The sequence below is a fragment of the Pelobates fuscus genome, chromosome 8 (assembly GCF_036172605.1).
Source record: "Pelobates fuscus isolate aPelFus1 chromosome 8, aPelFus1.pri, whole genome shotgun sequence".
Taxonomy (NCBI): Eukaryota; Metazoa; Chordata; class Amphibia; order Anura; family Pelobatidae; genus Pelobates; species Pelobates fuscus.
In genome coordinates, this window is record NC_086324.1 from 1569027 (window position 1) to 1582605 (window position 13579).

The 13579-nt window shown below is 43.9% G+C and overlaps 1 protein-coding gene across 1 annotated transcript in view; it reads left to right on the forward strand.

The window, feature by feature from the left end:
* Positions 1 to 13579, forward strand: part of DPP10 (dipeptidyl peptidase like 10) — a 349421-nt gene that overhangs the window by 276035 nt on the left and 59807 nt on the right. Inside the window, exons 9-10 of the mRNA XM_063429143.1 lie at positions 5020 to 5174; positions 5632 to 5729. Coding sequence (XP_063285213.1) covers positions 5020 to 5174; positions 5632 to 5729 — 253 coding nt within the window. The remainder of the gene's footprint in view (positions 1 to 5019; positions 5175 to 5631; positions 5730 to 13579) is intronic.

The window sequence follows — 13579 nt, forward strand, 5'->3', positions numbered from 1 at the left end:
ATTTTACAGGTCTGGGGACATAGTCTTAAAGGAGCATTGTTCACCAAAGTTACAAGATGTCCCCAGACGGTTCTTAAAGGGCCATACACACCAAATAAAAGTTAATACATTTTCAGGGGCACAATCTTCCAGGGGCCATAGTCATGAGGCAGGAGGCTGGCAAATAGGCTTCTCCACAATCAAGGGAAGCAGGGCAATTTTCCATTTAAAGGGCCAGTTACAAATAGCCATTTGTAACAATTTCTGATGACTTAAAGGTAGGCAGACAATGTAATAGAGCAGCAGGAAATGCTAGCAGAATGCTTGGTTGTATAGGGAGAGGTATTAGCAGTAGAAAGAGGGAGGTGCTCATGCCATTGTACAGAACACTGGTGAGACCTCACTTGGAGTATTGTAAGCAGTACTGGAGACCGTATCTTCAGAAGGATATTGATACCTTAGAGAGAGTTCAGAGAAGGGCTACTAAACTGGTTCATGGATTGCAGGATAAAACTTACCAGGAAAGGTTAAAGGATCTTAACATGTATAGCTTGGAGGAAAGACGAGACAGGGGGGATATGATAGAAACATTTAAATACATAAAGGGAATCAACACAGTAAAGGAGGAGACTATATTTAAAAGAAGAAAAACTACCACAACAAGAGGACATCTGACTTTTATTCAAGTCTGCAACTGCTGTCTCTGTCCCTAATCTGCCTGCTTGGCTGACATAATCAGAAGTGATTCTCTGAGCCAATCATAATGCTTCCCCATAGGATTGGCTGAGCTTGTCAAGGAGGCAGATCGGGGCAGAGCTAGCACGATCCAAACACAGCCCTGGCCAATCAGCAACTCCTCATAGAGATACATTGAACCAATGCATCTCTATGAGGAAAGATCAGTGTCTGCATGCAGTTGGTGGAGACACTGAATGTCAGTCACACTGTGCAGCACTGCCCCAGGAAGCACCTCTAGCAGCCATCTGAGGAGTGGCCAGTGGAGGTATCACTAGGCTGTAATGTAAAAACTGCATTTTCTCTGAAATGGCAGTGTCTGCAAGAAAATGGCTGAAGGGATCAATCTATATACCATACATTAAACTGTAGGTGTTCTGGTGACTATAGTGTCCCTTTAAATTGACAGTCAACCGCCACAACCACATCATGCCAGTGTAGTGGATATCGTTATATTGGGCTGCTGACACTGTCCCCTCATTCAAATATTTGTTTGACTAAAATCAGGGGTCTCAAAAAAGAAAATCTGCAACCTGAACTCCTTGACTATCTAGTGATCTAATTGGATGAGCTGACTCACTAATTACTATCGTTTATCCAAAGGTGGAACTTCAACATTAGCCACTCCAGTGAGTGTGGCGAGGATGCAGGGCCGAAAGTGCCAGTCAAACTGATCAAAATGTGTTTTTACCAAGTATGAGGGGACAGTGCGTGCAGCCTATCAGCGTAACGGTAAACCAGCATGATGTGGTTATGGTTTAATGACTGTCTCTCTTTTTGCTGTCTGATGAACTATTTTGCTATACCCAGTGCTAGGTATGACTTTTAATGCCACCTGCAGGACGCAACAGTTCACTTAGATGCACTTTCTATGTGATTTCAGTGTTTGAAAAGCTGATATTTTTTGTGGGTTTTTTTCTGTTTACACAACTGCTAGTCTCATTATCCATTCAATGTAACAATCTTTTAACGTTTGCACCGGATCCTTTGATGGCTTTACATGTTACATGTTTAATCATTTAAATGAACTGCCAGACTTGTGACTTTATTCTCCATAATTTTGTGATGCTATGTAATTCGTATATATTACAATACTTGCCAATAATCAGCCCACCCATAGCCAAACTCCAGCCAAGCAGTAGATTTCTCTATATTTGTTCCTTCTAATAAGTTGTTCCTTGAAGAGGAGTTGAATGTTTTTATGAATATCAGGCACATACATTAGAACATAGACAAATGTAGGAGAATACAGGCAAATGCAGGTGCATACAGGTAAATACAGGAGCGACAGGTGAATACAGGTAAATACAGTTGAGTATAATTGACGATCAATTAAAACTGTTAATAGCTCCCGACTGATTCCTCTCTTGCAACTGTAATTAATCTAATACTATCCTTACCTTTTGTGTCACTTTACCCCACTCCCTCTAACATGTAAGCTCACTCACTGAGCAGGCCCTCAATCCCTCTGTTACTGTGTCACTATACCCCACTCCCTCTAACTGAGCAGGCCCTCAATCCCTCTGTTACTGTCACTATACCCCACTCCCTCTAGCATGTAAGCTCATTGAGCAGGGCCTCAATCCCTCTGTTACTGTGTCACTATACCCCACTCCCTCTAACATGTAAACTCACTGAGCAGGGCCCTCAATCCCTCTGTTACTGTCACTATACCCCACTCCCTCTAGCATGTAAGCTCATTGAGCAGGGCCTCAATCCCTCTGTTCCTGTGTCACTATACCCCACTCCCTCTAACATGTAAGCTCACTGAGCAGGGCCTCAATCCCTCTGTTACTGTGTCACTATACCCCACTCCCTCTAACATGTAAGCTCACTGAGCAGGTCCTCAATCCCTCTGTTACTGTCACTATACCCCACTCCCTCTAACATGTAAGCTCACTGAGCAGGGCCCTCAATCCCTCTGTTACTGTGTCACTATACCCCACTCCCTCTAACATATAAACTCACTGAGCAGGCCCTCAATCCCTCTGTTACTGTGTCACTATACCCCACTCCCTCTAACATGTAAGCTCATTGAGCAGGGTCCTCAATCCCTCTGTTACTGTGTCACTATACCCCACTCCCTCTAACATGTAAGCTCACTGAGCAGGGCCTCAATCCCTCTGTTACTGTGTTACTATACCCCACTCCCTCTAACATGTAAACTCACTGAGCAGGGTCCTCAATCCCTCTGTTACTGTGTCACTATACCCCACTCCCTCTAACATGTAAGCTCACTGAGCAGGGCCCTCAATCCCTCTGTTACTGTGTCACTATACCCCACTCCCTCTAACATGTAAGCTCACTGAGCAGGACCCTCAATCCCTCTGTTACTGTGTCACTATACCCCACTCCCTCTAACATGTAAACTCACTGAGCAGGCCCTCAATCCCTCTGTTACTGTGTCACTATACCCCACTCCCTCTAACATGTAAGCTCACTGAGCAGGGCCTCAATCCCTCTGTTACTGTGTCACTATACCCCACTCCCTCTAACATGTAAACTCACTGAGCAGGGCCTCAATCCCTTTGTTACTGTGTCACTATACCCCACTCCCTCTAACATGTAAACTCACTGAGCAGGCCCTCGATCCCTCTGTTACTGTGTCATTATACCCCACTCCCTCTAACATGTATATAAATACAGATGAGTAAAAGTGCATATATGTAAATACAGGAAAATACAGATGAATACAGGTAAATATAGTGTAGCGGAGCTCCCTGTATCCCTGGCTGGGTACCTCTACCAAGGACCGCTTCCTAGTTGGAACCGGGGACAAACCTCAGCACTCTTGCCCTCAGTCGCCGTGGCTTGACTGGGGTCCTGGAACCGCTCCCTCCTGGAGCCGAATGGGGAATTAGCTCAAGACACCCCCAGGGACTGGATGACACTCAGTCCTGGGAGCTCTAGTCCTTACAAGGACTTTCCCCGTTGAATCCCTTGCAAGCTGGAACAGCAGACACAGGAGCAAATCTTCTTTCCCTCCAATAACAGGACGACACACAGTGTTGGAGTGTAAACTGGAATAGATTTTAATGGTGCCACACTTGGCCTTATATGACAATCCCCAAGCAAGGGGTACGCCAACATGGACCTTGTTGGGGACAGGGACACAAACTTACAATCCAATAATAACACATTTACAATGTAAGGCACATGACACACAATCCCTCCCCTCTGCTTGGGAGATAATTGGATCAGTAACTGTCCTAATTATAATTTAATTACAGTATCTCCAAGCACAGAAAAAAACATACATTTCTAAAAAGTCCCAAAAGTACCCCAAAACACATGATAACCCCACAATGTTACATCCCCTTATAGCCCTAATCTGGGTGACCAACATATCCAAAAAATCATCTGGATCAGTTCAGGGATTCAGAAATTCTATGGTAGTCATTTATTTGACCGACCGTAGGCATGGTCCCATGCCCAAAACAGTTCCAGAGAATCAGGGCTTGCGGTCGGTCTAGTTCGGTAGTTTGAAAACGAACAAACTACCGAACATAGTCAATGTTCTTACCCTGGAGCTTGTTCCCTTTATCCAGACGAATTATCCCACCAAACAGTGCCCTTCTAAGTTGTATAAAACCGAACGCAGGCGATGCTGGAAGTCCAGCGGTGTTCGGGAGATTCTGTATCCGATTTTAGTTCCAGGATATTAATGCCCAAACGCCGCTGCCTGCGTTCATGCGAACAAGATGGCCGCCACCTCGTGGTTGTCTATAGGAATCGCAGCCACCCAGACGAACAATTAGAACACTGCGGTGAGAAACGTTCCAAGCTGTTAATAGGTGTTAGCAAGCTCCAGCGTGGTCTCTGTTCGTGCGGTTGTTCGGTAAACGAACCATATAATCCCAATTGCACGAACAGAGACTTTTACATTATTTTCCACAGGGTCCATAGTCTGTGGGCAGGAGGCTGGCAAGCAGGCCCCCCCAGGAGCTCGTGGCAAACTCGGGTAAAAAGGAGAGTTTGTCACATATAGGTTACATTTGCTTAGTTTATCCCAGGAGTATGGGTATCTCTCACTGTGGAAATAACAAGCAAATCTCAGCGTCAACAGCACTTTCTCAGCCAATCATCGCCCTTAATTTCACATAATCTGGGATAACTTACCACAAGTCTGGCTGCCTTTAAAAAGAACTTCCTCTGGTCCCTAATGTGGTGGTGAAAGGATTCGTAATAATTCAAGATATTGTATTAAATAATAAAAATAAAAAAATTAAAAAAATGATGTTAGATGACCCCAGAGTATTGCGCTTGTAAAACGTTAATTTTGTGTTAATGTGCTTGTCTTTGTAGAGGAGATCCTGCACTCACACATTGCGCACTGGTGGTCTCCAGACGGAGAGAGATTGGCGTTCCTCATGATAAACGATAGCCTGGTCCCGAATATGATGATTCCTCAGTTTACAGGAAGCTTGTATCCCCGAGGAAGGCAGTTTCCATATCCCAAGGTAAGGACATTTGCGAAGCACAGTGTCTCTATTGCCAGAAAACACGCCACGCGTGGAATGAGCTGTCTGAGGGTCATTTTCACATACTACAATACAGGATTAAACGTCAAACAGCAATAGGCTGAAGGAGCCGCCTCTGCTCAGGGGTTTATTCACTAAACTATAAACCGTTTATATTCATTCCCCTCTAGTTTGAGAATATTTTAAGACTTGTTTGTTAACAGATCACAGTTTGCTGATTTGTTATTATATCCTTTCTCCAAACATGGTACACATTGATAAATACGTGTTTTCCTGCATTTTAATGTTGATAAACCGGCATACAAGGCTGCCATTAAAATCTTGGATTTTGCTGTGCTGTCACTTTGTTGTCCTTCCTCGGGTTTTCTTTTCCCCTTGTCACCAACTTTTTCTCATGAGATCCTTCATTGATTAAATGAACTGATTGTTCTTCAAGGCAGGACAAACTAACCCTTCCGTGAGACTGCTGGTTACGAACCTGTACGGACCGACGCACACGCTGGAACTCATGCCACCCGACAGCCTAAAATCCAGGTATTTATTTGAATTATTGATTGATGGCAGAATGGGAAATGCCAAGCGCAGTCTGTATAATGTGTGGATTAAGGGTTTGGAATGGACTTAAAGTACCACTATAGTGCCAGGAAAACATACTCTTTTTCCTGGAACTATAGGGTCTCTAGGTCCTCCCCACCCTTAGGGTCCCCCTCCTGCCGGGCTCTAGGGTGAGAAAGGGGTTAAATACATACCCTTTCTCCACCGCTGGGCTCCCTCGGCGGTGGGGACTCTCCGCCTCCTTACCCTGTCATCGGCTGAATGTGCATGCGCATTCAGCCAGTCCATAGAAAAGCATTCTCAATGTTTTCCTAAGGACGCTGGCGTCTTCTCACTGTGAAAATCACAGTGAGAAGCGTGGAAGCGTCTCTAGCGGCTGTCAGTGAGACAGCCACTAGAGGCTGGATTAACCCTAATATAAACATAGCAGTTTCTCTGAACCTGCTATGTTTACCGCAGCCAGGGTTAACCCTAGATGGAACTGGCAGCTCAATGAAGTGGTCTGGGTGCCTATAGTGTCCCTTTAATCCACCAAATCCAAATAAAGACTAATTGTGACTGGTCACATTGAATGTTGATACTGTGACATTTAATAACGCAATAAAGAGATCTAGAAGTTTTGTCAATATTTATCCATAATCTGCAACAAAGTTCCCATGGTGGTCAAACTAACCCTGGATATCATGTGAATTCTGACAGTATAGAAAGTAAACCCCTACTGAGAACACAGGGCTGTAACACAGGTCTAGTGATCCTTATCGTCTCCACCACCGAGGACTTTCTAAAGATCATTTGAATTATTTGAAGCAAGGGCTGCACAGCTAGCAATACACGTATTAACACAGAGAAACTTCAAATTATGTCAATTTACCTCATTTTTATTTTTCACATATGTTTATCTGTTATAAAAATATTTAGGAAATGAAAGGTTTTAGACCGTAAACAGTGTCCTGGAATCAGACAAACAATTATCAGGATATGATCCCCATAAATGATGGGCGTAGCGCTTAAACAGTAAATATTTGCACACAGTGGTTGTTTACCCCTATTGTACAAATATGGGGATCTTGATGTACTTGAATATATAAAAGGGGATAAAACACAGAAGAAACACTACTGCAGAATGGTACGTATACATAAATACGGATGCAGATGAGTATAGAAACAAACTCACAATTTTCAGAGCCTGAAAGTTAAGGCTCTATATAAATGCAGTGGTGCTCATATAGGTGGCACCCCACCTTCTTCAAACGAGTTCCTCTCTCTCTCTCTCTCTCTCTCTCTCTCTCTCTCTCTCTCTCTCTCTCTCTCTCTCTCACAGAAAAAACAGCAAATTAAAATCCAGGTATTTATTTGAATTATTGATGGCAGAATGGGAAATGCCAAGCGCAGTCTGTATAATGTGTGGATTAAGGGTTCGGAATGAAAACATCCTCTTTTTCCTGGCACTATAGGGTCTCTAGGTCTTAAAATGGTGGACTTTATGCAGATGTTAAAAAGGTACTCTCACCTTCACTAGAGCCCAATAATGCCTTGGCTCTAAGGTGTCCTGGAATGATTGTATCAAAGCAAAAATGTGATTGCTCTCACATGTAGTAAGTTTGACAAAAATAGACAAATTGAAATGGCCAAACACCTTGTTTGTAGGTATTTGAACGGATCCTGAAGGCTTTACTAGCAGTGCAGCTTTCTGAAAATGTAACAGAATGTAAAAATAATGTCTGCATTGAGCATAATGTCCACATACAGTAAATACCATTAAATCATATATTTCTAAAATCAAGGAATTTACAACTGCTATAGCAATCTTTATCTTTAAGGCTGACAGTGAAATGGTAGAGCCCATTCACTCCTCCCCTCCCCCGACTGTAGGAATTACATGACCCATTGAAACTTCCTGTGCTGTTCAGAAGGAAAGGGCAGCTGTCATTTTTAGCACATTTTTAGACATTTAACCCCTTAAGGACCAAACTTCTGGAATAAAAGGGAATCATGACATGTCACACATGTCATGTGTCCTTAAGGGGTTAAGGAACACTATAGCGTTAGGAACGCAAACATGTATTCCAAACATTATACTGTTCTCCTACCTATAGTTGGCCAACCCTCTCCTCCCCTACCCCTGTGATGGTCTCCTAAAAGTCACTCTATCTCCTTGGCTGACATCATCAAGTTTAAAACCTGAGCCAATCAAACATTTCCCCACAGAGAATTTTATTGAATATCTGACTGTAGCTCAGCTAGGGAGGCTGAAGCGTTTCTAGTACTAAAAGTGCATTTAACCTTTCAATGTAAAGATTGCTGTTTTAACAAAGGGTTAAAATGGCAGGATCAATGCACCCAGGCCATTTTATAGAGATTCAGTGATCCTATAGATAAGTGACTGTAGTTCCTGGCAGAAGTCATGCCTCTACAGGCTGCTAATCATTTATGGAGTAGAAATGCTTGAGTGATGCTTTATGAACTAAACTTCATTTTGCAAAGTAAATGAAAGGAAATATGGTTTGTTTATGCATTTTTCAATTGTATTGATTTGGCTTGATTGGCCATCCCCGATTGTGGAATTTTGATGTGGCTTGTTCGGCTAGTTCTAAAGGCCGGATATCAGCGAAAGCCAAAGTCAGGGATTTTAGAGCAATACTTAACAGTAGCACCAGTCAAAGTAGTGATTACAGACTACAGAATAAATTATAAAATGTCAGGTTAGAACCAAAACAATATCCCAGGGACTCGGGTACTGTGTCTGACATCATCACTCGGCGTCGACCTGTCTGCACTGAGACACTATTGATGCTGAATAATGTAATGGCAGTAGGCGCCTCCAATAAAGTCTGCATGAATATTATCCGTGTGCCCCGACACTTCCAATGAATATTATCCGTGTGTGTCCCGACACTTCCTATGAATATTATCCGTGTGTCCCCCAACACTTCCAATAAATATTATCCGTGTGTCCCCCCCGATACTTCCAATGAATATTATCCATGTGTCCCCTGACACTTCCTATGAATATTATCCGTGTGTGTCCCCCGATACTTCCAATGAATATTATCCGTGTGTGCCCCGACATCCTATGAATATTATCCGTGTGTGTCCCCTGACACTTCCAATGAATATTATCCGTGTGTGCCCCGACATCCTATGAATATTATTCGTGTGTGTGTCCCGACACTTCCTATGAATATTATCCGTGTGTGTGTCCCGACACTTCCAATAAATATTATCCATGTGTCCCCCAACACTTCCAATAAATATTATCCGTGTGTGTGTCCCGACACTTCCAATGAATATTATCCATGTGTCCCCCAACACTTCCAATAAATATTATCCGTGTGTCCCCCCCGATACTTCCAATGAATATTATCCATGTGTCCCCTGACACTTCCTATGAATATTATCCGTGTGTGTCCCCCGATACTTCCAATGAATATTATCCGTGTGTGCCCCGACATCCTATGAATATTATCCGTGTGTGTCCCCTGACACTTCCAATGAATATTATCCGTGTGTGCCCCGACATCCTATGAATATTATTCGTGTGTGTGTCCTGACACTTCCTATGAATATTATCCGTGTGTGTGTCCCGACACTTCCAATAAATATTATCCATGTGTCCCCCAACACTTCCAATAAATATTATCCGTGTGTGTGTCCCGACACTTCCAATGAATATTATCCATGTGTCCCCCAACACTTCCAATAAATATTATCCGTGTGTGTGTCCCGACACTTCCAATGAATATTATCCGTGTGTGTGTCCCGACACTTCCAATGAATATTATCCGTGTGTGTGTCCCGACACTTCCAATAAATATTATCCATGTGTCCCCCAACACTTCCAATGAATATTATCCGTGCGTCCCCCGACACTTCCAATGAATATTATCCGTGTGTGTCCCCTGACACTTTGTCAGGATCGGGACAGGGATCCAACACGCAGAGTACAAAGAGAGGAAAGGTACGTATACCGGGCCTTAGAATGGCCGGACTAACGTACCGAGAGTAATAGAGAATAGTCAGAGACAAGCCGAGGTCGAGGGAACGAGAAGACAGATAAGCGAGAGACAAGCCGGGTCAAGGGATAACAGAGAAGCAGGGTAGTACAACGAGCCGAGTCAAAACCAATAGAGCAAACAAGAATACCAGAGCGCTGAGTGACTAGACAAGCTAGAACCACGACAGGGCAATGAGCTGAAGTGAGAAGTAAGCTTAAATACCCTGGCTCTGGATGGTAATCACGCCTCTGACAAGTACCGATTGGATATCGGAGACTTGAGTGACAGGTCGCTCGTGATAGCGTCATGACGTCACGTATTGAGCGTCCTGCTAGAAAAGGACGTGGATTCCTCGCGGCCGGTGTTTAAGTGACTGGATGAACCGCGAGGAACGGAGGAAACAGCTCGCCTGGACGGATAAACCACCAAGTCTCTACCTCCCTTAGAGGTAGAGGCCTCAGGTACCCTGACAGTACCCCCCCTCTCAGATACGCCCACCGTGCGGAATGAACCGGGGCGAGATGGGAAGCGGAGGTGAAATGCTCTGCGAAGGCGAGAAGCATGAACGTCCTCCTGAGGTACCCAACTCCTCTCCTCAGGACCATATCCCCTCCAGTTGACCAGATATTGCAATTTTCCCCTTGAAATTCTGGAGTCAATGATGGAGCTGACCTCGTACTCCTCCCGACCCTCCACCTGAACAGGACGAGGTGAGGAGGCCTTAGAGGAGAATTTGTTGCAAATAAGAGGTTTCAACAAGGAGACATGAAAGGAGTTAGGAATACGTAAGGCAGGTGGCAGAGCAAGGCGATACGCAACCGGATTGATACGAGTGAGAACCCTGTAAGGGCCTATGTAACGAGGAGCAAATTTCATAGATGGAACTTTTAGGCGAATATTCTTGGTACTCAACCACACCCTATCCCCAGGAACAAAAACAGGAGCCGCTCTTCTATGCTTGTCAGCGTGTTTCTTGAACAGCGAGGAACTATGTAATAGAATTTGCCGAGTCTGATCCCATAATTTCTTCAGGTTGGCGACATGATCATCAACCGACGGTATCCCCTGAGAAGAGGAAACCGAAGGAAAAATCGAAGGATGAAAGCCATAGTTCATGAAGAAAGGGCTAGAGCGAGTTGAATCGCAAACAAGGTTATTGTGTGCGAACTCCGCCCAAGGAATCAGACCGACCCAATCGTCCTGGTGTTCGGAAACAAAGCAACGTAGATACTGTTCGATCTTTTGATTAGTACGTTCAGCAGCTCCGTTAGACTGAGGGTGATAGGCAGAGGAGAAGTTCAATTTGATGCCCATTTGAGAACAAAAGGATCTCCAGAAACGTGAGACAAATTGAGAACCTCTATCAGAAACAATCTCTGAAGGAATCCCATGTAGGCGAAAAACCTCTCTCGCAAAAATCTCCGCCAATTCAGGAGAAGTCGGAAGTTTAGGTAATGGCACGAAATGGGCCATCTTAGTAAATCTATCCACCACCGTGAGAATAACAGTCTGTCTCTTGGAAGCAGGCAAATCAACGATAAAGTCTATGGACAAACAGGACCAAGGTTTCTCAGGAATGTCCAAGGGGTGTAACAGACCACATGGAGATGCATGAAGTAGTTTAGTCTTGGCACAAGTCTCACAAGCTGCGACGAACTCCTCAATATCTTTTCGAAGTGAAGGCCACCAGAAATCCTTGGATATCAGAGAGTATGTCTTGCGAATACCAGGATGACCAGCTATTTTACTTTCGTGAAAGCATTGTAGGACCTCCAGTTGAAGTTCAGGAGGAACAAAGTTTCTTCCCTCAGGAGTGTTTCCAGGAGCTAGATGTTGTGACTTCAAGATCTGGTCAAGTAGCGGAGAATGAATTTTGAGACTGGTATTAGCAATAATATTGCATTTGGGTACAATGGAGGACAACAGTGGTTCAACTGAGGCAGAGGGCTCATATTGGCGAGATAGCGCATCGGCTTTAGAATTCTTTGACCCAGGTCTGTAAGTCAGAATGTAATTGAAATGGGTAAGAAACAACGACCAACGAGCCTGCCTGGAGGACAGACGTTTGGCCTCTCCGATATAAGACAAGTTTTTGTGGTCTGTCAGAATGGTAACAGGATGTAAAGTACCTTCCAATAAATGTCTCCACTCTTTCAAAGCCTTGATAACCGCTAGTAATTCTCTGTCACCAATGTCATACCTGCTCTCAGTACCGGTCAATTTTTTAGAGAAAAATCCACATGGATGTAATGGTTTATCAACACCCAACCTTTGAGATAGGACAGCACCTAAACCAGTCTCTGATGCGTCTACCTCAAGTAAAAAAGGCAGAGAAGTGTCGGGGTGAACTAAAATTGGAGCGGAAGCGAAAAGCTCCTTGAGAGTTTTGAACGCCAGGAGAGCTTCAGTAGTCCAATTCTTAGTATCAGCCCCCTGTTTGGTCATGTTAGTGATAGGTGCGATAATGGAAGAATAGCCCTTAATAAAGCGCCTATAATAATTAGAAAAACCAATAAATCTCTGTACGGCTTTAAGACCTTTGGGTAAAGGCCACTCTAGAATGGATTGGAGCTTATCCGGGTCCATCTTAAATCCCTCCCCAGAGATCACATAGCCGAGAAAGGTTACCTGGGTTTGATCAAAGCTACATTTCTCCAACTTGCAGTACAAGCCATGCTGGAGAAGCTTGTGCAAAACCCTCCTGACTTGCTTGTGATGAATCTCAATGTCACTAGAATGAATGAGTATATCATCTAGGTATACAATGACGCAATCTTGCTGAAATTCCCTAAGAACCTCATTTATCAGATCCTGGAATACAGCTGGTGCATTGCATAACCCAAAAGGCATAACAGTATATTCATAGTGACCATATCGAGTATTGAATGCCGTCATCCACTCATGTCCCTGCTGGATTCTCACCAAGTTATATGCCCCTCTGAGGTCTAACTTGGTGAAAATTGTAGAGCCCTTCAAACGATCGAAGAGTTCGGTAATCAAGGGGATTGGATAGGCATTTTTAATGGTTATCTTATTTAGGCCTCGATAATCAATACAAGGCCTCAGAGAACCATCCTTCTTTTTAACAAAAAAAAATCCAGCCCCGGCAGGGGAGGAGGACCTTCTAATGAATCCCTTGTCTAAATTTTCGTGAATATACTCCTCTAGAACTGAGTTCTCTTTCGTAGATAACGGGTATACATGACCTCTGGGCGGCATGGTACCAGGGAGTAGGTTAATTTTGCAATCAAAGGACCTGTGTGGGGGTAAGGTATCGGCTTTCTTTTTGTCAAATACAGCCTTTAAATCTAGATACTGAGACGGAATTTGTGTCTCTGTAGGATTATCAGAGTTAGCCGCTGTATTGGTTAAGCCGAGAGGTGAGACTTTCCGCAAGCATTTCTCTTGACAATTCTGTCCCCACGAAACTATCTCCCCTGACTCCCAATTAATAATAGGGTTATGTCTCCTCAACCAGGAGTACCCCAGCACTATGGGAATAGACGGAGAAGAAATGAGCAGTAAGGATATGTCTTCTCTATGTAGGATGCCAACAGTTAAGTTAATCGGTATGGTCTCATGGAAAATAACAGGCTCAAGTAACGGTCTACCATCGATGGCCTCAACGGCCAGTGGTGTCTCTTTTAACTGGGATGGAATAGCATGCTTGGCAGCAAAACCCTGATCTATAAAGCTCTCAGCAGCTCCAGAATCGATTAGTGCCATAGTCTTAACTACTCCCTTCTCCCACTTTAAAGAAACGGGTAACAGAAGCCTGAGCTCTTTGTAGTTGTGAATAGAGGACAAAGTAGAAACACCCAAGGCCTGTCCTCT